The 25,234-nt window shown below is 41.9% G+C and overlaps 1 protein-coding gene across 2 annotated transcripts in view; it reads right to left on the bottom strand.

The window, feature by feature from the left end:
• Window positions 1-25,101, bottom strand: part of LOC131044912 (2-C-methyl-D-erythritol 4-phosphate cytidylyltransferase, chloroplastic) — a 306,767-nt gene extending 281,666 nt beyond the window's left edge. The window contains exons 1-2 of one of the 2 annotated variants that reach the window (XM_057978402.2): window positions 24,655-25,101; window positions 24,493-24,566 (exon numbers count right to left, since the gene is read on the bottom strand). In XM_057978402.2, coding sequence (XP_057834385.1) covers window positions 24,493-24,566; window positions 24,655-24,796 — 216 coding nt within the window. In that variant the 5' untranslated portion in view covers window positions 24,797-25,101. Of the gene's footprint in view, window positions 1-24,492; window positions 24,567-24,648 lie in introns of both variants that reach the window. The other variant, XM_057978395.2, reaches the window with a different exon arrangement.
• Window positions 25,102-25,234: the final 133 nt, after the last annotated feature.

Genomic DNA, 25,234 nt, shown 5'->3' with positions numbered 1-25,234 from the left:
AGTGATAAAAGACATTTTTCAAATAATGTCTAAGCTGGAAACCATTGAGGAGAAATTGGATCAGACTTCTAACACTTTCAAAAAGAATCTGGAAAGTGTTGAGAAAAGTCTGGCAATCTGGCGTACCATGCCCCAACAACAGCTTAATATCCTGCAGGATCACGCCATCATTTCTTCCAGGGTCATGTACTTGGAATTCGAGGAACTCATGGATAACAAAACTCTTGTTCTTAAATCCCTCATCGAAGAGATCAGCGATGCAAGGAAATTCCGGGATGAAGTTTATCAAGGTATTGTCTCACATTGTGAAAGGGCCTCTTGCAATATAGTAAGTCAGGATGGAGAACTAATTCCAGAAGAAGAGGTTCTTGCGGATTTACAGATGAGGATTCACGGTGAATGGAGGAGTGAACAATTCTCGGCAGTTTCAATTCAAACATTGATGAAACACCAAGCCTTTTTGCATGAGATTCAGTCCATCTTGGATAAAGACAATTCCGCGCTTCTCCGCTGCCACGACACTATTGTGAAGACTATGGTAGTTGCTAAGAACACTCATGAACCGAATCCCGAGGAACTACAAGCGAGCATCCGGAAGTTTCAAGGATTCGTGTCTTCACAAAATTCAACTTAAGTGTTTTTCAACACTTAGTTGAATCTTCTCTCTTTTTGTAATTTCTTAGTTGTAATTTTGTTTTAACAAGATGCATGTAAAAGCAGTTTATGTAAAATGCGAGTTACACATTACTTGTACTTTTGTAATTACATGTAAGACAACTACAAGTTGTGTCCGATTAGGACTGTAGTCTGAATAAGTCTTAGTTAGTTAGAGTAACTCTTAGTTAGTTAATGAAGTCTCAGTTATTTATTGAATGAGTCTTGGTGGGTGAGAGACTCTCTCAAGTTCGTTAAGATCCTCCCACCTTTTTCTCAAGGCTCCTATTCCATAAATACTTGAGAGGTCCATTGTAATTTTTATCTTTTTGAAAGCAAGCAAAAACTCTGCCAAATTTACAGCAAGAAGTCTTTGAGCTTATGTATGTGAATTGAAGGTTTTGAAGAATAAGAAAGAAGGATTACTCAAGTTTTGAGTCTTTGAGCTACATGTTTGAGTTTGAATCTTTTTATTTCTTCTATGCAAAGTGTTTCTAAAGGAGCTTAGTCCAATCTGATTTGAAGTCTTTGAGCTGCAAGTAGAGAAGATTAATTAAAATAGGAAACCCTCTTGAAGGAGCAGCAAGTCTTTGAGCTTGCGTCTATTCTTGAGGAAAAATTATTGTTTGATAAGAAATAGCAGCAAGTCTTTGAGCTTGCATTAGTTCTTGTCTTTGTGTTAAAAAGAATAGATTATTTCAGTCTTTGAGCTGTTATCTTTTATTCGTTGTAAAATTTAGTATAGCAAAGGGTAGATAGGACTTCCAATAGTCAAGTCTTTGAGCTTGATATTGCTGTCCCGTCCCGAAGGAAGTGACGGGAGTCTTTGAGCTTTCAGGAAACTTCATTTCCTTTCTCTCATTTTACTTGAAAGTGGTTACTGCTATTATTCAATCGCTATCCTTTTCTGTGAAGAGAAAAGGATATTGTCTTTCTTGAAAAAAGAAGAAAGATTGCTGTCCCATCCCATTTTATTTTCCAAGTTGTAGTTAGATAGGGGGAGCCTTCCCTTAATTAGGAGAGTTTTTACTCGTGTGCTGTGGTTGAAACCACAATTTTGTATATTTCCCCAAGTGTACAAAATTTTCAACCAACAGGCTCTAGCCACGTTGTCCAACTCCGCTGTCGTCAAGTTCCGGGAGACTAATTTAATCCACCGCTCCTTCTCCTCCCGTGTCATCTTTTTGGCCTTCAAGTCAATTTTCTTGCCCTGGCTGCCCGGAATGCCGAAAACCCTCGTGAAATCCCCTGCTTTGAAGGATATAGTGACATCCCTCCGGAGGTATTCAAACGTGCTGGTGCATGTATGCCTGTCGAAGGTGTCCAACATGAAGCGTAGGGCACCCTCATACTCCCGGATAGGGAACACGGGCATCCGAATAGCCCACTCTACTTGTGCCTTACGGAGGTTTTGCTTTACCAGGTCATTATCGGGGGTGTCATGCCACCATTTTCGGCATTCCAATCCATTCAGGCCTTCAAAAGTAACATTTTGTGGCATCACTGTGTTTTTCGCACTTATGGCAGCCTGTGGTGCTTTCTGTTTTTGTTTTTGTCGGGCGCTGGCATCCATGGTGCCGCCTACAACACGTACTCCTGAAGCTAAAATCCTGATATTGCTACCCCTATCCCTCTGGCTGCTACTGGAAGAAGCGTGCAGCTATTTCTTCCAACTCCTTTTCCCTACTAAATCCATCAATCTCCGTGTAACTGATTGTCTATTTAAAAAAAATCGTACACCTTCGTAACGGCCCTCTTTTTTTTTTTTGGCTGCCGCTATGCGGCTGCTTCTTCTTTTTCTCCCCTGTGCATGGCCTGTGTGGTGTCTTTTTACGGCGTGTTTCTCTTCCCTTGCTGTGCGGCGTGCTTTTTTTTTCCTTGCTGCGCGTTACACGGTGGTCGGGTTGTGCGTTGTGCGGTGGTCGGGCTGTGCGGCGTGTGCGGACCGTTCTTCCCTTTCGTGTCGCGTGGTGGTCGGGCCGTGCGATGCGTCTTCCTCTTCCTTTATCCTTCGCGTCGCGTGGTGGCGTGGTGGTCGTGCTGTGCGGTGTGCGGCGTCTTCTTTTTCCGCGAGGGGTTTTATTGCCAAGGCGGGGAGGTGTTTTATTGTTTGCGCGAAGGGGTTTGTGCGGTGGGTTCATGTCGCGGCAACAACCTTCATTTTCTTCCGTCTTACTTGTACTCCCTTTCATGGCTTTGAATTCTTTCAGCATTCGTTCCATGTCCTTCTGGAGCGCGTGTACCTTTTTACTCGATTCGCCACCGCTACTGCTCTCCCCGTCAGAATCTTCATCATCGTCAGATGAATATTTATTACTTTTCTTCTTCCTTGATGTTTTGTATTCGCTTTCTAGATCCATCGCCCTGTTATAGGCGTCGTCATATGACGTCGGGGGTACAATCTTCATTTTTTTCCGTAGGGAGGATTTCAATCCTTCCACAAACCATTGTTTTTTTAAGCCCTCAGTCGGCTGGCTCTCCATTTTACCCAACAATTCCTTTAGTCTCCTGCTTGTTGTGAAGTTTTCACACATCGCCCCATTGCAAATGGGGACCCTTGCTTTTTTTTTTTTTTTAGGGTTTGTTTTTTGGTCTTTTAGGGTTTTGTTAGTTAGCCTTTGCATTTTGAGTGTCGCCCAGGTGATCACATGGATAAGCAAGTCCGGCTTGAGTGATGTCTTGATCCTGAAATTTGGCTAAGTCTGGAATGTCCTAAAAATTTGGCTAAGTCTGAACGTCCTGATCCTGAAATTTGACTAAGTCTGGAAACTGAAAAACCTCAAAAAACTAGATTTTGCAATATAACTCCTGGAGGTCTGAAACCACTCTCAAACATCCTGAAAGTATATATGGAATATAACTTAAAGTATATAAGTGACATTTCCTTCTATCTTTCTTCTTTCTTATACTTAAATGTTATATTCCATTAAAATTGTCCTGATAGAGAGTTCAAAAAGTCAAATTTCACTCCTGACCTTCACTGAGGATCCAGAGCGAAAAGCGCTCCTGTCCCTCTCCAAGGGTCCAAGGCGAATCGCTCATGTCCCTCACCAAGGGTCCAGAGCGAAAAAGCTTAGTGGAGTCATTCCTGACCTCGTTTGGACAAATTGAGACATCAAAGGCATGATGGAGGACAAAATGAACGTGATAGAGCATCCAGACTTGATTAAGGACGATGAAATGATAGAGTATTTGTCTAGATAGGTAAATTCGCTCCTGTCCCTCACCAAGGGACCAGAGCGATTTTATTCATATACACATTTTTAGACCTTGTTTGGACTCGAACTTTTATTCATGGCGTGTAAAGAGATGATATTTTCCTCAGCGAAGGAAATTTGAAGTGAAAAGTAAAAAGATTTGGCCCTAAGAGCAAAAATCGCTCCTGTCCCTCACTGAAGGACCGGAGCTTGAATTCCAATTTCGCATTATCCTTGCAAGATTTAAGTGGTTTCGCAATTTGAGGAGGTCAAGGGGAGTGTGCTTTGTCCGTTGAATATAATTTAAGTGGGCCACAAAGGAGAAAATCAACCTAAATGACAAGTTCGCCCCTGTCCCTCTCCAAGGGACCAAGGTGACTGGCTAGGGCAATCCTGTCCCTCTCCAAGGGACCAGAGCGATTTTCCCTCAAGACAAGATTCGGGCAAGAGAAAAACAAGTTTTACATTTGAGGTGGGTGAAGGAAGACGCAATCGATCCGTTGAAGATAATTTTCAAAGCTAGCAAAGGACGAATTGGCTTGTAATTGCAAAAGTGCTCCCGTCCCTCACTGAAGGACCGGAGCTTGAATTTCAAATTTGCACTGTTCTTGCAGGATCAAGACAATTTTATGATTTGAAGAGACCAAGGAAAACATGATTTATCCATTGAATATAATTTGGAAGGCTAACAAAGGACGGATAAGCTTGGATTTGCAAAATAGCTCCTGTCCCTCACCAAGGGACCAGGGCGAAAATGCTTTAAAGTGCACTCATTTCAAAGATCGAATAAATTGAACTCGAAATTCTAAGTAAAAATGCCATCTTGGACGTCAAAAATGAGGTCTTGGACGTAAAAAACAAGAAGTGTGAGGTCTGGAATGAGATCGCTCCTGTCCCTCACCAAGGGACCAGAGCGATCTTGTTAATAGCCATTATTTTTCATGATTGGGTGCCAAATATCCTTCAAATTACATTAAATGCCAGATTCAATAAAACCTTGAAATATTTTTGGCATTTAATAAAAGCGCATGGTATTTAATAATTAATTTTGAGCCTAAAAAATCGAATTTTTTAATTATAAAGGCATTTAAAATTAATTATTATTATTTTAAAAAATAAAATGGGAGTGCTTGGGGTATTATTTAATGTTTTTTATCAAGTCGGCCTCTCCTTTTATTTCATTTTTATTTATCTTTTGGCCTATTTTTCAAGTCGGCCTATGGGAAATGAAAGGATGAGCGCCCATATAAGAGAGGTGTGTTGAGCGATTTTAATCCATCATTCATTCATTCACACAAGTGCGATTTGGGGAAGGACAACAAGGTGCGAAATCTAGCTTGTGTGGAGCGAATTTCTACCAAGTGTGGATACTAAGGAAGGCGAAATTCATCTTGAAGGCTATTGGAGAGGCGTATTTCTTGCTAGATTGGAGGATAAAATCCAGATGTTTTGAAGGTATTTGAAGGCGAATTTCCAGATTTTTTGAAGAGGAAGGTGGAGTTCTTTTCCAAGCTAAAGGAGGTGCATTTTATCCAAGGGAGAGCTTTGATCTACACTTTGCCTAGCCAAAATTCATCTATTTTTTTAGAGTTAATTCTCAAGAAGAGGTATGGCAAAATCATCTTGACACCCTTATTCAAGGTTTGATTTTTTTAAGCATTTTTGGGAAAAATCTAAGTATTACATCGTTAATTAGGAAATGATAACTCAAGATTTATCATGAAGTTTCCTAATTAAAATCTTCAATATTCCTTTTAAAGTTTAATTTTTAGATTTCAAGATATATTACTAATTTTGAAATGTTGTGTAGGTATCAAGATGGCGACTCCAAGCTCGAAAGATCTACGAGTCGGAAGACTCTCCTCAAGGAAAATCAAGCCAGATCAAGGACGATCAAGCAAGGACAAGGACGACCTTCTTCGATCCAGCCTAGCATCGACAAGGCCGATCTTCTTTGGACTAACGTCATCAAGGGCGACCTCTTCCAAATCCAGCATTCCAAGGCGAGGTACATCATCATCCTGCAAATCAAGGACACAAGAAGTCAGAACAAGGGTTCGTTGAATAAGCAAATAGTTCCAGATGAGTTAATTAAAGCTAGCTTCTCAACAACACCAAGTTGAATATCTACCAAGCTACAAGTGTCAGACGAGGTGGCATCCTAGTCATCACTCCTCCAGTCAGTGTGGTCCACCTCAGCATTTCCAGATTCAATGTACCTAACTCATGGAAGGTGGCACAAACTTCTATGTACCTACCCCGGCTATTCATTGGTCGAATTTTCTAGAGAGGACATGTGTCCAAGCAATACAATTTTATCATTGGTCAAGCATTAAATGTTATGTAATGGTTGTAACAAACCCTAATTAGGGTTTTCATTGTAAAATCTTGGCCATTGATCTCGAATTGATCTAAGCCATCGAATTGTATTGAGGGCACTATATAAGCCCTGGCATTTCATTTTGTAAAGGTAATTAGCAATAATTAGCAACAGTTAGAATAGTTAGGAATAGTTGGAAGCAGTTAGAAGATAGAGAGAGAATAGCAATTAGAGTAGAGTAGAGAGAGAAGGCAAAGATTGTTGCCAAGATGTTGTTGTAAAAGACTTGTAACTTCATTGAAGAAATGGTGAAATTTATGGGTCGATTCGACAATTTGCATGGTCTTTATACTTCTCATGTTTGATTTTATGATTAGATGAGTGGAAGAAATGTGCTTGATTGATGGTGAAATTCGTATATCCATACTACTAGCAGTTTGTTGATTGCAGACTTGCCTTGCGTAGTCAACTGGAATCATTCAGCTTAAGCTTAACTTCAATTGTCGCTTCTTCATCGATATGCATCAACCTGATGGTGTCTATGCCTGCAGTGATGATTTGAACATCATAAAGCTTTCCTTCGAAGATCGCACTAACCTTGTGGAGATGTTCCTATGATGTCAAAACAAGACTTAGTTAGAATTTCATCAAAGATCATTCATTGCTCTTACATTCTTAGTGTTAGGATTAGATCCTCTCCTCGCCCTCGTCTTTTTTCCTTTTTTCAAATCTAAGCTAGTGAAAATCCTGTGTTCCAGCAATATTCAAAGCAAATCAGAAGTTCAGGCATCAAATGTAAGTCCCCTTGTGATTCCAGCAAATCACATCATACCACAAAGAGCTTATCCACACGTAGAGACCCTACATACAAGAACCTTGAAGTCATCCCGATTGATCCTTTTCGCGACATCTTCAGCATTCGGAGGCTTTACTCAAGAGAGGATAAGGTACCTTTAGGTATTTTATTCTGTGTTTGATAGTGTACAAAATACACGTCAACACTGCTATATGCCCGTACTGTCTCCTTAGTACCTTGCTTGGTACTGTATATCTCTGTTACAATTTCGTTGTCATCAAGGAGCAACCGAAACTCCTTCGTGAATTCCTTCTGTAGGTTAGCCCATGTGGCCACTTTTTGCTTATCTACATCGGAGTACCAATCTATGGCGACTCCACGTAACGTGGCTGGGAACTGCTGTACCCAGTCATTCTGGTCTGTCACTCCGTTGGCAGACCAAATGGTTTCACATGTACGGCAGTGTCGTAAGGGGTCTTCCTTGCCGTCCCTTGTGAACTTTGGCAATTTTTGTTTACTCGCCATCCCTGGTCGTCTTCCTGGGGGCGGTTGTGTCTGTGTCTATGGCCCTGCGCTGCTTCCTCCAGTGGCGTTGGTGGTGTGTCCTAGAGGTACAGTGTTTTGCCTGTCACGTGTGGCACCTACACCCGTACTGTTGCCCTCCCCTTCGCTCTAACACGCTCCTACTCCTGCTTCCCGTTGGTGATCTTCACTCTGTGGCGTAAGGGATAAGTTCCTAAACTAATCCCGAGTCTCCTCGATTAGATTTCGCCGTAACCTTGTTTCTTCTAGAAATTCTTCGTGGCTCCGCATTCTACGATGATCTGGCGATGCGTAGAAATTTCCGTCGGCCTCTGCACCTTCCGTGACACCTCCTTGGTTCCCCTCGGGCCCCCCTTCGGCAGGTCGTCCTTCGGCAAGTTGCCTCAGCCTCCGTCTGCATTCTACTTGCTGCTCCAGAATCAAAGCCCTCTGCGCGGCCTCCCACTCGTTCGTTTCTGGTTTTTTATTTCTATCTTTATTCAATAGGTTTGGCATTAATTGTCGCACATTTCCATAACTCTCAATTCTTAGATCAAAACATGTCTTTATTAATTCATCTACTCAAGTACAACTCGTGTCAATGACACTTTTATTTGAAAATAAGAAGTTCACGGTTCAATTCCCTCCTGGCCTGGCGCCATCTCTTTCTGTTTCCCGTCGGCTGTTCTCTTCGTAGCGTTGCAGGATTTGTTGTCGTCGCTCTTCCTGGGCAATCTCCTCCAGGTGGGCCTGTTGTGCCAGCGATGCCTGTGCAAGCAGCCGGGGGAGGTGGTTCATTAACCGGTTTACTGTCGGGCTAACCTCCAGCGCTGTCCACACAGCACTTGGTGGAATTTCTACCTCCGCCGCTTCTCGTCGAACGTAGGTTTGAATGGCTACCTGGAGCAAAATTGAAAATTCTCGCGTTGCCGTGTCTTCTCCTGTGTAAAGTTCTGTCCGCGCGTCGTCGGCCTCCGGGTTTACTTCACCAATGGGTAGGCCCATTGTGTCTGTGCGCCATCCGTGTCTTCCGTTCCCGAGTTTGTCTAGGCAACGGCGCCAAATGTTTGCCCTCTCGGGTGAATAACTTAAGACATAAAGAACATAATGCAGAATAATGCCGTAAATATCAGACAAAGTATATCAGGTATTCAATTCATAACAAGTGTTTTTTACAAGTTACATTCCGAAGTATAGAAGGGTACCGAGGGGGTGCGAGCGCCAACCGTCGCACCGCAACTTCCACCCCTCAGTTGCCAACTAACCAAAACAATTACACATAATTAACTAATGTTATTCCCGTGTACAATAATGCCGCCAACACTAGGGAACTGAATGAACCATGCACCGTATTTCCGAATCAGGGTGGTAGCCTTCTTTGTTAATCTTAGTGTAACCCTCCTTGCATTAATCTGACCATGCACATTGTAAAAGCGTCATTTACACGCTCGTACTGACCAATCGCATATGCAATGTTGTTCTTTTCTCTTTGAGCTATGTCATAGTAGTGCAGCTGAGGGTAGCAGTCATATACTTTCACCTGATTTGGCATGTTCCCAATCTCACCTCTTTTGATTAATCCTGGTAGTGGCTGATGTCGAGCAAACATATAGACCAAGTAGGAGGTCATGGAGAAGTATTTTTTCTCTTCGAGCTCAACCAATTGTGTATGAATGTTATCGCTGATGATTTGAGCCCAGTCAAACTTAGATTTCCCACCAAAGACTTGCCCGGTAAAGTAGAACATCCATTCCTCAAAGAGATTAGAGTGCGGAAGTCCCATGACCCGGCTAAGCAAGGTAACCATATCACCATACTCATTGTGGAAGTCACTTTTGTGGGTCTTTTTGCCGATCCTAGTGCTCGGGGCTCTTCTTTCCTTGAACCACTCTTCGTTTATCAGTGTTTTGCACTGACTAGGATTTGTGTCATAAACAATTTGGGCTTCATCAATGGTTATCGCAGAGGCGTGCTCAAGAAGTGGGATATCGAAGGCCTCTCCAATAGCTTCAGGTGTGAAGTCGGCCATTACCATTCCTTTCAGCACCACTAATCTGGTTTTCGGCTGATAATGCTTAGCGGATTCAACCACCAACTCATAATTTTGCACAGCCCGTGGGAAACCAGTAGCCTGAGCAATACCACTCTCCAACATCCGTCTGGGCTTGCCATAGGCGTTAGGAGAGTATACCCTATTCCTGAAATCCTGAATGTCGATATGTCCCAGGTCTGTATCTCCTATATTGTCCCACACACTTTGCACCTTTGACTCTTTGACTACTTCCCCCTGGTACTGATATTTCATTTTCTCAAACTTGCGGGGAATGTCAACTTTGGAAGTTCGTGATGTTGTCTTTCCGGGCTGTGCTTGTTCACCGCAAGCAAACATCAGATTGTTGCCTTCCCAACCATAGACGATAAGGTCTTGTCGTCACCCCCAAGCACAAGTTCGCTTACTGCGAATTGCATATGTTCATTGTTTATGAAAGACTACAAGACAATTGAATATATATGAGGTAAGGCTACCAAAAACACCTCAAGTTGGCCTTACTGATTTGACACCAAGAATAGGGTCAGTCCTATTTAATTACAAGTTACTTATTTAGGGCCAGACCAATACCTTTATATTAAACATATAAGTTGTGCATTTTATGGAGAATTGCTAAGGCAGAAAGGCCAATTAGCAATTCCAAGACTAGGTCGGCCCTCGCTAGGGATTCGACCTAGCTACATGTCAACACGTGATACTCTGGTTGTGTCAGGTGCCTTTGAAGACTTTGTTTGCTGATTTAGGCATTTATCCTGCACAGTCGGACACGAATTACGAGACAGACCTTAATGCAAAAAATATGGGTTAGCAGTGCCAGAAGACTGCGTTAGTATAAAAATTGTTAAACGGCCAGATAATTTTGAATTCAAAAGTGTTTCAAAACAGGCCTTTAAACAATTCAAATTCTACCCTGGGGATTAAGTGTAATCTGGATTCGAAGATTGGTCAATTCTTTGGTTAGTTGGTTTGAGCAAATTGCAAAATGCGGCTTCCAAAAAGACGACTCTTATGTTGGTGAATAAGTCTGAATTTCTAGTTAGAGGGCCGATTTTGGGAGATAGTGATTACTGTTGACGTTTGCTAGGGTTTAATCTTCAAGATTTTACATAATGCAGTTACATACTAACTCTAGGCAAACAGGACAAACATGATTCTTTCAAATTTTAACCATGTGGAAGATAGATTCTGACTTACCTGACAGTAGTGAGAAGGAACTTTGTCGAATACAAATATTTGAGGAGAGCCCCGCATTGAGAGGAGTTTGTTGTGGTGGATTTGAAAGCACGAGGACACGTTTTGCCTCCCTTGATACACACAAAAAAAGGCCCCCTATTACTAACTTCGAGTATTCTTGAATTTTCGGCTTCTAAAGCCGATCTGCATAACTGGAACTCTTTTGAAATGGAAGATTTGCTTTCAAAAATGACAAGTGCCAATTTTATCTCTGTTTTCGCGCGTTGGGCCTAATAGCTCTCTTCTTATTTCAGCTAAGTGATGGAGATTGCGCGAATTTGAAGCTTTTTGCGACTAACCTGCCCGATTCTCTTAACTCGGCCCTTAGACGTCTCTCCTCAGCAAAGGAACGCGGATTTTGAAATGAATTGTGCGATTCTCTTAACTCGACCCTTCACTCAGGATGAAACTGAGCGATCTCTCCTCTGGCGAAATGTGAAATGGAGTTCATTTCGATTCATTTTTGGCTTATTGACCTCCTTGCGCGAATTTGAATCTCAGTCTTATTTCGGCTATGAAGCAACTTTTCGCGATATTTACCCTTGGTCTCGGTTTTCGGCTTAAAAAGAACTTTTGCGAGCTTTACCCTTGGTCTCAGTTTTCGGCTATTTTAACTTACTTCAGCTTGGAAGAAACTTTGGCGAGCTTTTTGGTTTTTAAGCTACTTTGGATTCTTTGTTATTTTCGGCCCACAGGGCATCTTCGAAAGCCTTACCTCTTAACTCGGCCTAGGAGGCTGATTTTTCATTTTAAGTGTTATTTGGCTTGGAGAGGGAGGAGTTTTTTGACTTTTGAATTTTGGCCTTAGAAGCCGATTTGATAGCTCTTTTAACTTTTGTTATTTCGGCATCCAAAGTCAATTTGAGAGTTTTAGACGTCCTTCGGCTTTAGAGGCCGATTCTGAAACTGTATCTCGCATTCCGTCCTTGGAGGCCGATTTTGAAACTTTTAAGTGGAATTTCGAGATTAGAGACCATTTGCAAGTTTTGTCTCCCACTTCGGCCTAGGAGGCCGATTTGTAAATTTTAAAGTGTTTGAATTTTGTATTTTGGCCTTTCAAGCCGACTTTGTGAGTTTTAACCTTGCATTTCGGGCTATAAGGCCAATTTTGAAACTTTATCCTTGCATTTTGGGCTATAAGGCCGATTTTTTAGTTTTAACCTTGCATTTCGGGCTATAAGGCCGATTTTGAAACTTTATCCTTTTGTCTCTCACTTTGGCTTTTTAGGCCGAATTTATCTTTGGAGGCCGACTCTAAGACTTTATTTTAAACAATTCGCTCGCAAGTCCTGTTGCTCTGCCAATATTCGCGATTTTACCTTAAGACTCCCTATTCATCTTCCCTTTGCGAACAGAATTGCGATCAACTCTCAGGTTATGGAATCTCCAGAACTTAGGACTCAAACCTAGCTCAAACCTGGGTAGGGTCACCTCCTTAACACTCCAACCTCTTCAATGTTGTATCTTCCCTCCCGGAATCTACCAAAATTTTGCTACTAGGGACCTCAGCGAGGAAGCGGCCCAAAAATTAAAAGGGGGCCCCTGTCTGCGACGAGGAGTGTGTGCAAGGCACAACACACTCCACTTTGGTCGGAGTAAAAAAAAAACATCATAAGACAACAAGTGTTGCAAACCACAGTACCTATACGAGTATTAGACCTTCTACAAGTCATGCCAGAGTTGAAGGTGGCCATCACCAATACAGTCGGCCAAGTACAATGCAAGCCATCAAAGGAACCAATGATGAAGTCACTCGCAACCTAGCCACTAATCCCAGGTTGCTAACAGTATGTATCGAGAGGAAGCCAGTTGTTGTCGAGATAGAGATAATGAGAATGAAGCTTACAAACACCATCATCAATGGAAGCTCGAGTGTCAACGTGCTGTCAAAGAAGACATGGAAGGGATTAGGCAAGCCAACACTCTAGCCACCGACCTTCCATCTAGTAGGGGTGGACCAGCATAGCATCAAACCATTCAAGACACTAATGGCACAAAAGGTCACAATCGGCACGCATCAATTCTTCTTAGACTTCATCATCATCCCATTGGAAAAGAAGGCGAACGACACCCTCCTTGGAAGGGGTTGGATAATCACCGCCAAGGCAAACCACAACTAGAAGAAAAATTCACTCTCCATTGAGAGTGATGGGAGGAAATGTCATTGACCTTCGAAACTAGACGGTCAGTCAAGAGTTGGCATTAGACTCGGAGTCTGACGCTAAGAATTTGGGATGGAGGAAGGAAGTGCAATGGAGCCCAACGACGAAGGGGTGCGAGAACTCAAAAGTTGCTCAGAGGACAAGACTAGCTCTCTCAACGGGCTATTTCATTGGTATATGGAAGACTACAAAGTTTTCCAACCCAAGTGCAACGTGTTGTAAATCAGGGAGATTGAAGAAGTTGTAATGGAGAATGCCACTTTTCCTCTGAAATATGAGGAATACAAAGAGGGAGTGACGAGAGTAGACGATATGCCTGCCCATCGATTAAAAGAGGGATAAAATGATAAAGTACGAGGAACCGAATGTAAAGAACGTCTTGGGGGGAGAAAACAACCCAAAGGTGGTTGGGGATGACTAGAACCTCGTACTCAAGGCAGCAGCATTCAAAATCTTCATGGAATACAAAGATACCTTCGCATGGACATACAAGGATTTGAAAGGGGTACCTCCGTAGCTATGCGTACACAAGATCCCTCTTGTACTATGTGCACAACCCATACAAAAGAGACCGTACAAATTGAACAAGAACTACACTGCCAAGGTGTAGGAGGAGATTATGAAAATGTTGGATGCAGTTATAATTTTCAAAGTAGAGACGAGTGAGTGGGTCTCACTAATTGTTATAACTCTTAAAAAGGAAGCAAATCAGATTCGGATTTGTGTGGACTTCAAGTGCCTCAATACAGTTACAATCAAAGACCCCTTTCTAATCCCGTCTACCGATAGCATACTAGAGGAAGTGGCAGGTCATGAGATGTATTCATTCATGAACGGTTTTCAAGATATAACCAAATCAGCATCGTTGAGGAAGATAAATTAAAGACCACTTTTGTGGTGGAGGATGGGGCATACACATACAACAGGATGCCATTCGGCCTATGCACCGCCCCAGCTACCTTTCAATGCATCATCCTATATATATTCGAGTAGATGTTAGTAGGAAATTTTAAGGCATTCCTTGATGACTGGTCAATTTATAGTGCACAGGAAACCCACCTCACTGCACTAAGGGAATGTATGGAGAGGTGTCCAAGGGCATGGTTGGCTCTAAATCCGAAAAGTGTTGATTCATGGTACCACAAGGGAAACTACTTCGCCACATAGTATGTAAGGAGGGACTAAAGACGGACCCAAACAAGATAGGGGTCATCCTCAAGATGGAGAGCCCAAAAGATGTGACAAGAGTAAAATCCTTCCTCGAACACATGGGTTACTACCGGAGATCATTAAGAACTTCGCATAGATTTCATACCCGTTGGACACACTAACAAGAAAAGGGGAACCGTTTGTGTGGGGAGAAGAACAAGAAAAGACGTTCAAGGAACTTAAGTCCAAAGTGGTGAGAGCACCTATCTTGGCATATCCTAACTGGGATAAGGAATTTTGCATACACATGGATGCTTCCAACTATGCAATTGGGGCCACACTAACACAAGTGGATGTGCATGGACTGGACCATCCTATTTTCTTCGTCATCCCCCTACTCTCCAAGGCCAAACGGATCTATAATACAACAGTGAGAGAGGAACTCGGCATGGTATACTTCGTACAAAAGTTTTGCCACTACCTGCTTGTGACACCCTTCACATTCTACATGGACCACCAAGTGTTGATGTACATGGTAAACAAGACGGTTATCCAGGGAAAGGTGAGTAGGTAGTTGCTCCTACTGTAGGAGTTCACCTTCACCATCATTGTATGGCCTAGGAAAAGTCACATCATAGCGGATCAGCTGTCAAGGATTAAGTGAGGAGAGCCTTCGAAGGGGGTAAACGAAGATTTCCCCAATGCTCACCTATTCAGATTGTTGCATTGTTGCCTTGATACGGGAACATCAAAGCGTACTTGTCCACCTCCACATCCCAAGAGACATGTCACCAACTGAACGAAGGAAGCTAGACTTGAAGAGCAAGACCTTCCAACTCCTCAATAGACTATTGTACAAGATCAGGCCAAACCAGGTCCTACGAAGATGTGTAATGCAAGAAGAGATCCCAAGAGTGTTGAAGGAGTCACACGAAGGGTTAGCCAAAGGCCACATGGGACCCGACGCCACTACACAGAAAGTGCTACTGACAGGGCTATCGAGGTCAACGCTCCATATGGGTACTGGGATGCGATACATGCTAAAGGGCAGGTAAGCCACTAAAGAGGGATTTCCTGCCCTTGTTCCCTTCACAATCATAGGCCTTGTTTGAAAGATGAGGTCTTGACTTTGTCGGACCATTGAAGGTGAGTAGTATGCATCAATGTCAATACATCAGAGTGGCAATAGAGTACCTTACGAAATGGGCAGAAGCAAGGGCACTTCCGAACAATATCACCATCAACACAGCAAGGTTTCTTTATGAGCAAATTGTGACACGATTCGGCATCCCCATTTAGATAACGAGTAATCGTGGGGTACATTTCTTGAACCATGTCATTTGGGCAATGACAGCTAAGTTCAAAATAGTTCACAACCTTTCTAACCCATCCTACCCCCAAGCCAACAGTGATGCGAAGTCCACAAACAAAGTTCTAGTTTCAATTATATAAAAATCCTACAAAGTGGAGCAAGAGGACTGGGAAGAGAGACATCTGGCAATACTGTGGGCATACCACACCACATTCAAGGTAACGACAAGATATACCCCATTCCAACTCGAGTAAAGGCAAGAAGTGGTGGTACCAACGGAATACACCGTACCTAGCCTACGGATTGTCGTGGAGAACTGTATAGGGGACGAGTAGAGCCTGAGGGAACGTCTCTTAAATCTCATGAAGCTGGACGAGCGACATATGACGGCACAATGGGCGATGAAGGTAGCTCAACGACGACAAAAGTTCTGGCATAACAAACACCCCCACCGAACAAACTTCCGACCCGGATAGTTGGTGCTAAAGTACAACAGTCGTAACGAACTCCAACCCGTGAATTTCCGAGTTTGTTGGTTGGGGTCATATAAAGTTAGAAAAGTTGGAGAGAATGGTGCAATCAAACTATCAACTCTCGACGACAACCCCATTCGAGATCCAGTAAATGGTTCAAAGCTTAAAATTTACAGAGAAAGGGAAAGACCTGTGGTGATAAACATGTTAGGATATGCTACTCGTGGCAACTGGACAATGGGAAGAAATGAAGAGCTTGAAGAAGACCCCATGATAACTGAAGAACCATACGGACTGGTCCTCAACTAGGCCAAACCAATAATGGCGCTAAAGGAGAGGCTAGCAAGAAAAAATGTGAAAGGCATTGCAGTCCCGAGAATCCACAAGCATCTCACCGCGCTCTATTTGGCACACCTGTACTATGGGTACGGATGAACGGCTATTGGAAATGGAAGATGTCGTACGAAGGGCGACGTGAAGGCTATGTGGCATATGACATAGACAAAGCAAAAAGGAAGCGAAAGGAAGAACAAGCTGCCAAGGGAGAAATCCAAGAAGAAGACTTAGAGGAAGAAATTGATTTGGAGGAATATAGTGCCACCCTTAATCTAGAAGACTTAGACGAAGAAATTGATTTGGAAGAATATGGAGCCACCCTTAACCCATGCCTGCAGATGGTAGTGAAGGCAGATGACTTGTTTGTCACGGAGAGGGATGATCACAATGAATACATCATTAAACGTTGCATAGAAGAAGGGAAGGAGCCCCCACCCTTGCAAAACTGCAAACTCTCTTTGGAGAGTTATCCCAAACCCAGTCGAACCTCCAACGATCAATGGAGAGAAAGAAGTCTGGTATCACAAGTATGATGGCAGGTATGTAGACGAGAGTTATAAGGGTGTGGGGCTAGCGCCACTTGTGGACAAATTATTTGATCTTGAATATATTGGAACATGTTATGAGAACGAGTGTTACAAGACACCCCCAGGAACTTGTTAGTGGCGATACGCATTAGACGTGAAGGTTCGGTCCAATGTCTAGCCGAGTGGAATGAAACAAAAGAATGAAGAAAAAGGGGAAATATCAGTGAAAAAAAGCAAAGACGAAATGATTAAAGGAAGAAAATAGAAGCATAAGGGAATCAGAATTATAAAATTTTAAGGAAAAACGACGAAGAAAATAGAAAGCGAAAAAGGTGGAGGTAAGTAATGATTGTTAGAGATTTTTTCAAAGTATTGAAGATTAAAAGATTAAAAATGAAAAGGGGTAAAATATTCTTATTATAAAAATTAAAAAGGTGGAAGTGCTAAGGGAATTAAAAAAGAAAATAAAAAATATGGAGTTGAGGGAAATAATTAAACAAAAGCAAAAAATAAAAGATTGTCAAAAAGAAAAAATAAAAGAAGCAAGGAATAAGGAAAAAAAGAGATTATTTTCTATCAACTTCATAAAGTAATTAATTAAAATCCTAACCCTGAATGATGGAGGCTATAATAAGCCTATTCGTTCTAGCCACTTAGCCATTCCAATCAAGCAAAGAACAAAGCATTCCAAGAAAACCAAGCCGCACAAAGCACTCAAGAGATCATCTGAGGGAGTAAGGGAAGCACTATACAAACAAAAATAGGAGGACTACACGCACAACAAAGGGAATCAATACACTGTACGGAGAGCACAGCGAGTGACTAAAGAGTTGTTTCCGTACGCCATATGGAGGACGAAGGTGGCTATAGATTTATTTCCGTACGAAAGTACGGACATGCAAAGATTATCATCCGTATGTCATAGGAAAAGAGAATCAGTACACTCATTGTGTCATACGGATCGATAGGGTCAGCACGTACAGTAATTTAAAAAACAAGTACAATACATCACACAAGTCCATATGCGAATCATGAAAGGTGTCATACAATGTTCAAAAATTTGTACCGTGCGATGTTGCAAAATCCATATGGGGCATTGAGGGAAAATTCGTATCTAGGATAAAACAATTGGACGCAGCGAGGAAGGAGTCAAGTAATCCATATAGAACAAGAAGAGTGTCAGCCTTGCACGATAAAATTTGAAACATGGTCAAAATCAGTTACGAAAACCCTAGTGGCGACAATTATTCCAAAAAGAATAAAGGCCAAACATCACATCATCCAACAATGGCAACGGTAGCAAGTAGCAGCAAAAAAATGGTCCGACCGAGGGTTCAGAAGGATGAGAAAGTGACAATGCAAACTCTCACATTCGAGATTGTGAGCGACATCGAGTGCTACATGTGGTGGGAGGAAACTTGAAGGCGGAAGTAGACAAAGCAATCCTAATGCTGGTTTTCAATGTCAGAGAGTTCGAGCCAGTTCTGCAGACCCTGGTAGCAGGGTATGACCGCCATTCCCAAATGTCAGTTGTGCAATTTCAGGGGAGCATGATTACAGTTTCATACCAGCCAAGGGAGTTCACGAGGGTTTTTGGCATTCCTTCGCCCAAGCTCAAGGTTGCCAAACCCTCGACAAAGATGACAAAGGAAGAGAAAAACAGGTTGTTGAACCTAGTGTGTCGTATTAACCTATCACAAAAGCAGCCCGAGAGTCTGTGGAACAGTAGTAGCAGCCGAGGGGTCAAGAAGACCTTTATAGACATAGTAAAATGGCAATGTATCATGGACCTGATATAAACTTGCCCTATGGGGGGGCCAATAGAGCTTCAGACATAAATGTTTGGATGATATACCTCATGAATGGAATTATGACCAGCAAGGTGAATAAATGAGGCGAAGGTACTTTCTAAATGCATCCAAGAGTTCCTCTCTCTCAAGCACAAAACATTTTATAGGTGTCATCGTGCCATTGGCCTCTTCCTAGAGGCACTTAGAATGCGGGTACCCTCAGACAAGTGTGGACACTTCCAGCCACTACACCGATTGGACCCGACAAAGCCTGCCATGTTTTATTGGACATAGTTGGATACATTCACGGGTTCAAGATTAGGTGGGCAAGCGCTCACGAGGAAGAAAAGAAGACACGGATTACAAAGTACTGTGGAGCGAAGTGTCGATGATGAGGACAGCCAAGACGAGGAGGAGGAGGACATAGTGGACACATCATCCTGAGAGAGAGAGTGGAGACAACACCTTCAAACTGGCACTCCATAGCAACGAGTAGGGTGACACGAATGAGGAAGAACCATCGGCCATGGAGATAATAGTAGCCGAGAGAATTGTACCCGAAGACGTTACAGAGAGGACAGTGGCCGAGAGAACCATACTTGCGTCAAAGGTAACAACTACCAACGGGGTTACTGATAGGGCTACAGCAAAGAGGGCAATAGAGGAGGTCAGGTTTGCACCGGCACGGCTGTCCCCAACGGTACACCTAGTGGCACCCAACACAATCTACGTCTCTATGCCACACAAAGTGCAAGAGGCTACTCCCATTGCTAGTTTGGCACAATGTAAGCTAGCCAGAACTCCTGCAAGTACTTTGGAGAGTGTCGCACCTACAAGTAACATTGTACCGTACAATGCCACACCAAAGCCCGAGAATACCACACCAGCCGCCGAGAGGGTGGTGGCATCGAAGGTAAGCGTTGGGCTCAATAGCTTCTTGGATAGATTCGAAGTGAGCATTGTGGAGATCCCACTGCCATCACGAAGTCTCATGGTGGGCACTCAATTCCGGTGGGAGGAAGGGTATGCACAACATGATTTCATTCCACGGAAGTCGCGAAGAGAGCCCATCACGCAGGAAGAGAGACCAACAGCCGAAGAGGAGGTTATTGAGATTGAAGAGGAAAGCGAGTTGGAGTTGGTAGCTGACGAGTCTAGTCAGAGTGAGATGCACGACAATCATATCAGGGTTTTAAAACCCAACCCTCTAAATGCCCTCAAGACCATACAAAGGTATTTAGCAGAACTAGAGGACATCACTACAGTCACCCGAGGAGTGGCGGAGCTCACCAAGCAAGTTGACATTGGTCTTGTACCAACAAAGGCCAAGAGACTCCTCACCTTTATGAGGAGTGGCTATGAACAAGAGTTTGTGCAGCATTTTACAGCCCAAGGGTGGCCAACTACAAAGACGCCAAAGATGGTGGAGGCATGGTGACGGCCACATCCAAAGGAGGGATAGGGTGGTATGTTAAGCACCCTACATAGCATGGAGAGCGCGTTGAGATATATATTTTATCAGTTGCAAAAGGCAACCCACTAGGCAGGTGAGGTCGAGGCAAGGAGAATGATTGCATTGGAGCAAACAGCAACTGCTCGAGAGGACTTGATTCAATAGTAGAGACTTACAACTGCTAAGAGGGAGCGTAGAGTTGCTCTGGAGGAAAAGTTGGAGCATCAGAGGGTGGCCATGACAGGGAAGGATGTGCAACTGAGAGAGACAGAGGCATGCTTAGCAGCAATAACAGGGCAGTTGGAGAGTACGAAGGACCTGATGGAGGCGATGCAAATGGTGAAGATAGCACGTGAGCGCCAGAAGATAGCTAAGGGAGACCTACAACTTTGAGCTAAGTAGGTGCAGGACCTTCGTCGACAACTCTCCACACCCCACAGTGCACCTAGGCCGATGTCCCCAACCACTCCAGAGATGTCCTCTCATCCCCCTACTTCTCAGTAGATTTTGTATTTGAGCTGCCTCATTTTCTTTCCATCATCTAGAAGACAACTTCTTTTTTGTGGACGCTAATGTTGGCAGCATTTTTGCCAAGTACACAAATAATATTTTGATTAGGAATAATCGGCAATGTAATGAATAATTGTCCTCGAGTAGTTGGTAGTTGCCAATAGTTAGCACTCTTAACCAACCGCCAAGCAGTATATATTGTTGGATTGTATAAGGACGGGGTGATATATGCTGCTGTACACACAATACATGTTAGAAATAAAAATATGTTATTTTGTCATATGTTGATGTTACTTCCAATTTACTGTGTAAATTATGTTTACTTTTACATTCCTCTTTACTCCGTATAGTTAAAGAAAACTTCCGTAGGGAGTAAACAATAGCATACCAGTCTATTGTCCAAGACAATAATGGTAATAACTTGTTTGCAATCGAATACAGTTTCCAGATCCGATTCTCAGTCAATAGCAATATTATTCTCTATTTCTTTTTACTACGGTTTTCCACCTATTAATCCTCTAATCTGAATCGATGATCTACATATATATATCCTTCTCGATTGGAAGGACATGTCCCTTCTCACGGTTATCCCCTTTGGAAGGTGGCAACCCTTTGCCTCTAATTAACAATAATTAGAGTGACCGCACCTTATCCTTAACACAATTACCTTTTGGATTATACTTTGTTAATTCCATAAGTCGTTGTATTGTTATCAACGCTTTAAGTATAGTCATTACTTTGTGTTTGTGTCATTGCTTAGCAACATTTGATTAATATAATCGGTGAACACAATTACCGAGATTGCTTCTTCTTATTCTGGTTTGTTCTTAGTTAATTAATGCATGATCATGCCCAGGTCTTATAATCTTTGGCCTAGCATGTTACTTAAGAAAATTGTGAAATGAGAAGTTTTCTGATCAATGGTGTCCCTTGATTCATCTATTTTTGTTTTCTCACTAGGTAAGGAGTTGTTGATAGTAGGAGACATGACAGTCTGCCCTTCCCAAGATTGCTTGCCCTCAAGCAATTTCATATTTCGTTGAGTCTTTTGTTACCATGTGGATCCAAATCAACCATTAGAGTTTATGGTATTAACTACTGCTGCACGGCTCTAGTATTATCCTAGTTGCAATTCTTTTAACTAAACTTATAACAACCAAATCTCAAGTTGGAGATAATTTTCTCTCCCTCCTTTGATATCACTTTGTGAATAGATGGCACAATATCATAGATATCTCTCAACGTGAACACAAGAACTTATGTATTAAGATAAAGATTAGAAGCATGACACACATCCATGACCCCAAATATAGAGTCAAACACTGAGCGTACACTTGAAAACACAGAGTATACACATGGATATATACATGCGCGGAGCATACACTCTAATACTCATATTGTTAGATTCCTTCTTATTGACTGGGATGATTAACTGATTCAGGATGGCGGGATCATAGCTCTGATTCCAATTGTAATGTCCCTTACTAGGAGGCTGCCAATTCCCAAGGAATAACATACATCACTAATTATTTTTGCCTTTACACTAATTACACAAACTAACTATGATGTTGTCCATATTCAAGCCCAAGTCTTACTTCCTTCTAATTCCTAGCCTTGGATGGGAACTCTTGTCTAGGGTGTAATGACACCACCTCTACTATGGAACACCAGTCCATTCACCCTTGGGCTCACCTGATTTGGGATGGATTTACTCCGCATCTCACTAACAACACCACGCCTCTCCTCATGGGAGGAAGAATTAGAATTGATTAAGTACTTGGACTATGAATATATTGATATCTCATTGTACAATGAACATATATATATTCATACATAAATGAAAGTAGACATAACTGATATATATAACTGATTTTCCTATTACTGTCATATATTAACTATGAAATGTAAATCAGACGAAACTTATTTCATTATAGCCATGTATATGCTTGTTCTCAAATAAACTTATTGAAATATGATTATAAGAGAGTATTAATGCACAAGTCAGGCACAGCAAACCGGTCTGCTGTCCAAGACAATAATGGTAGTAACTTATTTGCAATCGAATACGGTTTCCAATCCAATTCTCAGTCAATGGTAATATTATTCTCTATTTCTTTTTTCTACTTTTTTCCACCTATTAATCCCCTGATCTGATTCGATGATCTGCATATATATCTCCTTATTGATTGGAAGGACATGTCCCTTCTCACGATTATCCCTTTTGGAAGGTGGCGACCCTTTGCCTCTAATTAACAATAATTAGAGTGACCGCACCTTATCCTTAACACAATTACCTTTTGGATTATACTTTGTTAATTCCATAAGTCGTTGTCTAGTATAGTCAAATCATGAATGATAATTGTTATCGATGCTTTAAGTATAGTCGTCGCTTTGTGTTTGTCCCATCGCTTAGCAACATTTGATTAATATATCAGTTAACACAATTACCGAGATCGCTGCTTCTTATTCTGATTTGTTCTTAGTTAATTGATGCATGATCGTGGCCAGGTCTTATAATCTTTGGCCTAGCATGTTACTTAAGAAAATCGTGAAGTCTCATTAATGAGACGACTTTCTGATCAATGGTGTCCCTTGATTCATCTATTTCTGTTTTCTCACTGGATAAGGAGTTGTTTATAGGAGGGGACATGACATTTATAGCCCAATGAAAAGAAAAAGTGGGGATGAATATTCTTCCCAAAAAAAAGGTATTTTTGTTTTAAATGCAAGTGAAGTAGCTGCTGCACCATAAGGGATGGCTAGCTGTCCCCCTAGACGGTAGGGGGACGCCTAGACGTCCCTTGGTCGTCCCCTATCAATTTTGGAACATTTTGATAAAAAAAAAAAAAAAAAAAAAAATATTTCGAAAAATTTCCTAAGCATCCCAAGTCCCAAAAATGTATCTTTTTGAAGACGGGGTACAAAGGTAGGGGATGTGTCCCTAGGGAGCACTGGTACTTGTGATTGTAATATGGTGAATGTGATATTTGTTTGCATCTTTTAGTTTTACTTGTGAATGATTTACTTAGGGATTATGGATGTATAGAATAAACTAGGAATATATCTTAGAATAAATCAGGACTTAGCATTCCTGCAGTCATGTTTTTTATTAAACACAGTCATAGCTGCAAATAATTCCCTTGGTGATTGGAGGTTAAGTTTCTTAAGTGCTTCAAACTAAGTGAAATTTCCCCATGTTTATTGGGGGAAGAATACACCATGGATGACCTATTTGATAATGAATGAGCTAACAAGTTCTATAATGAATGGTTTAGAAGGTATGACACTTGTTGAAGGTTTTGTAAATGGGGTAGCAAGTTAAGTAGACTTGATCTTGAGGAAACTTCATGATGAATGAGTCAAAATAGAACTAAGATGGGTGACCTCTTTGGAAGTCCTGATGCTTCACCTAGATGCAATAAGTACTAAGTAGACTATTCATGTTTATGAGAGATGGGTTCTTATGAACAACTGCTAGTGAAATATGAGTCAATGAAATTAGCTCAAAAATTATGCAATAGAATATGGCTAAAACATCAGATAAAATGAAACTTCTCGAATAGTCTTGATTGATGTGATTCCTCTAACATTCCCCTTGCAAGAAACCACTGTTGTAACTGTTATGAACCCAATCTGGAAATCTGATAAAACAAAAAATTGAATTGGAAATTCTGATATTGGTATCATTGAGAATCCGAAATCGAAAGTTCGGTAAAAAGTCTAACATGGGTGCTACAACTTATATCTAAAAGTTAAATATCCAAGATTTAATGAATCGAGTATAATTGTGAACTATTTCTGCGGAGCTTAACATTGGAAAGCGGGAGAGATTAATAGGCATGTGGAAAAATTGATTTGTGTTTGCATTGTAACGATGGATCATGGAGTATACTCAAACGTTGACGTTAAAGATACATACACAGTTTTCTCAGGAAGACAAACCAAAAAAAACTGTATGTAAATATCTCGAAGCATTCGACAACGACGGGCAAGAAGAATTCTACACACCTGGAAAGCATCAGCATCAGTAGTCCTATCTGCAAGAGCTGCCCTTATCCTTATAGTTGGAGAACAAGTGAGCCCTGCACATGACTAACAACACTAGCTCATTTTATGTCCTCTCAATCACTGCAAATTATTGGTAACATGGTGGAAAATACCTACCTTTACCTCTAAAACAGAGAACACTTGTACATATATCTCTCCTTCTTCCTCCCCATGATGTTGCAAATGAGATTGAAGAGCAAGAGTGGGTAGGAATAACAAGAGCACGGCTGCGGCGGCTGCCGAACTGTGCCAATGTTTTGTCCATTGTCTGCCTGTCTGCTTGATTGCTTTTCTTTTCCACCTCTTCGCCACCAACGCTGCTCTATGCCTTGGACTTCACTTTACCCACCCACCACAACAGGAAATATTGAATAGTCCCATGCACATGAACGAATTAATATGGTAAGCAGCGACAAAATAAGAGCATCTGATAACAGGGCCAATCTTATTTTAGTCTGCACCACGACACCATTTTTGTGAGCGGTTAGATACCCCTCGACATAAATTTAGACTCATTATACAAACGCAAACAATAAGAACTCGGCCACTTGAATTATTTAGGCCTCGGACTTGATCGAGGTCGATATAGGGGAAAGGATTGAATAGTTGTGCACCCTAACTTCGCACTTCTCAAATTCTTACTTGGAAATTTCAAATCATTTCGATTTTTTTACAGCTGCTTATAACTAAGGTTTCAAGGCCA

This window comes from Cryptomeria japonica, chromosome 3, assembly GCF_030272615.1.
Source record: "Cryptomeria japonica chromosome 3, Sugi_1.0, whole genome shotgun sequence".
Lineage (NCBI taxonomy): Eukaryota > Viridiplantae > Streptophyta > Pinopsida > Cupressales > Cupressaceae > Cryptomeria > Cryptomeria japonica.
The sequence above is the reverse complement of the archived record's forward strand: the minus strand, read 5'-3'. Positions and strand labels throughout refer to the sequence as shown.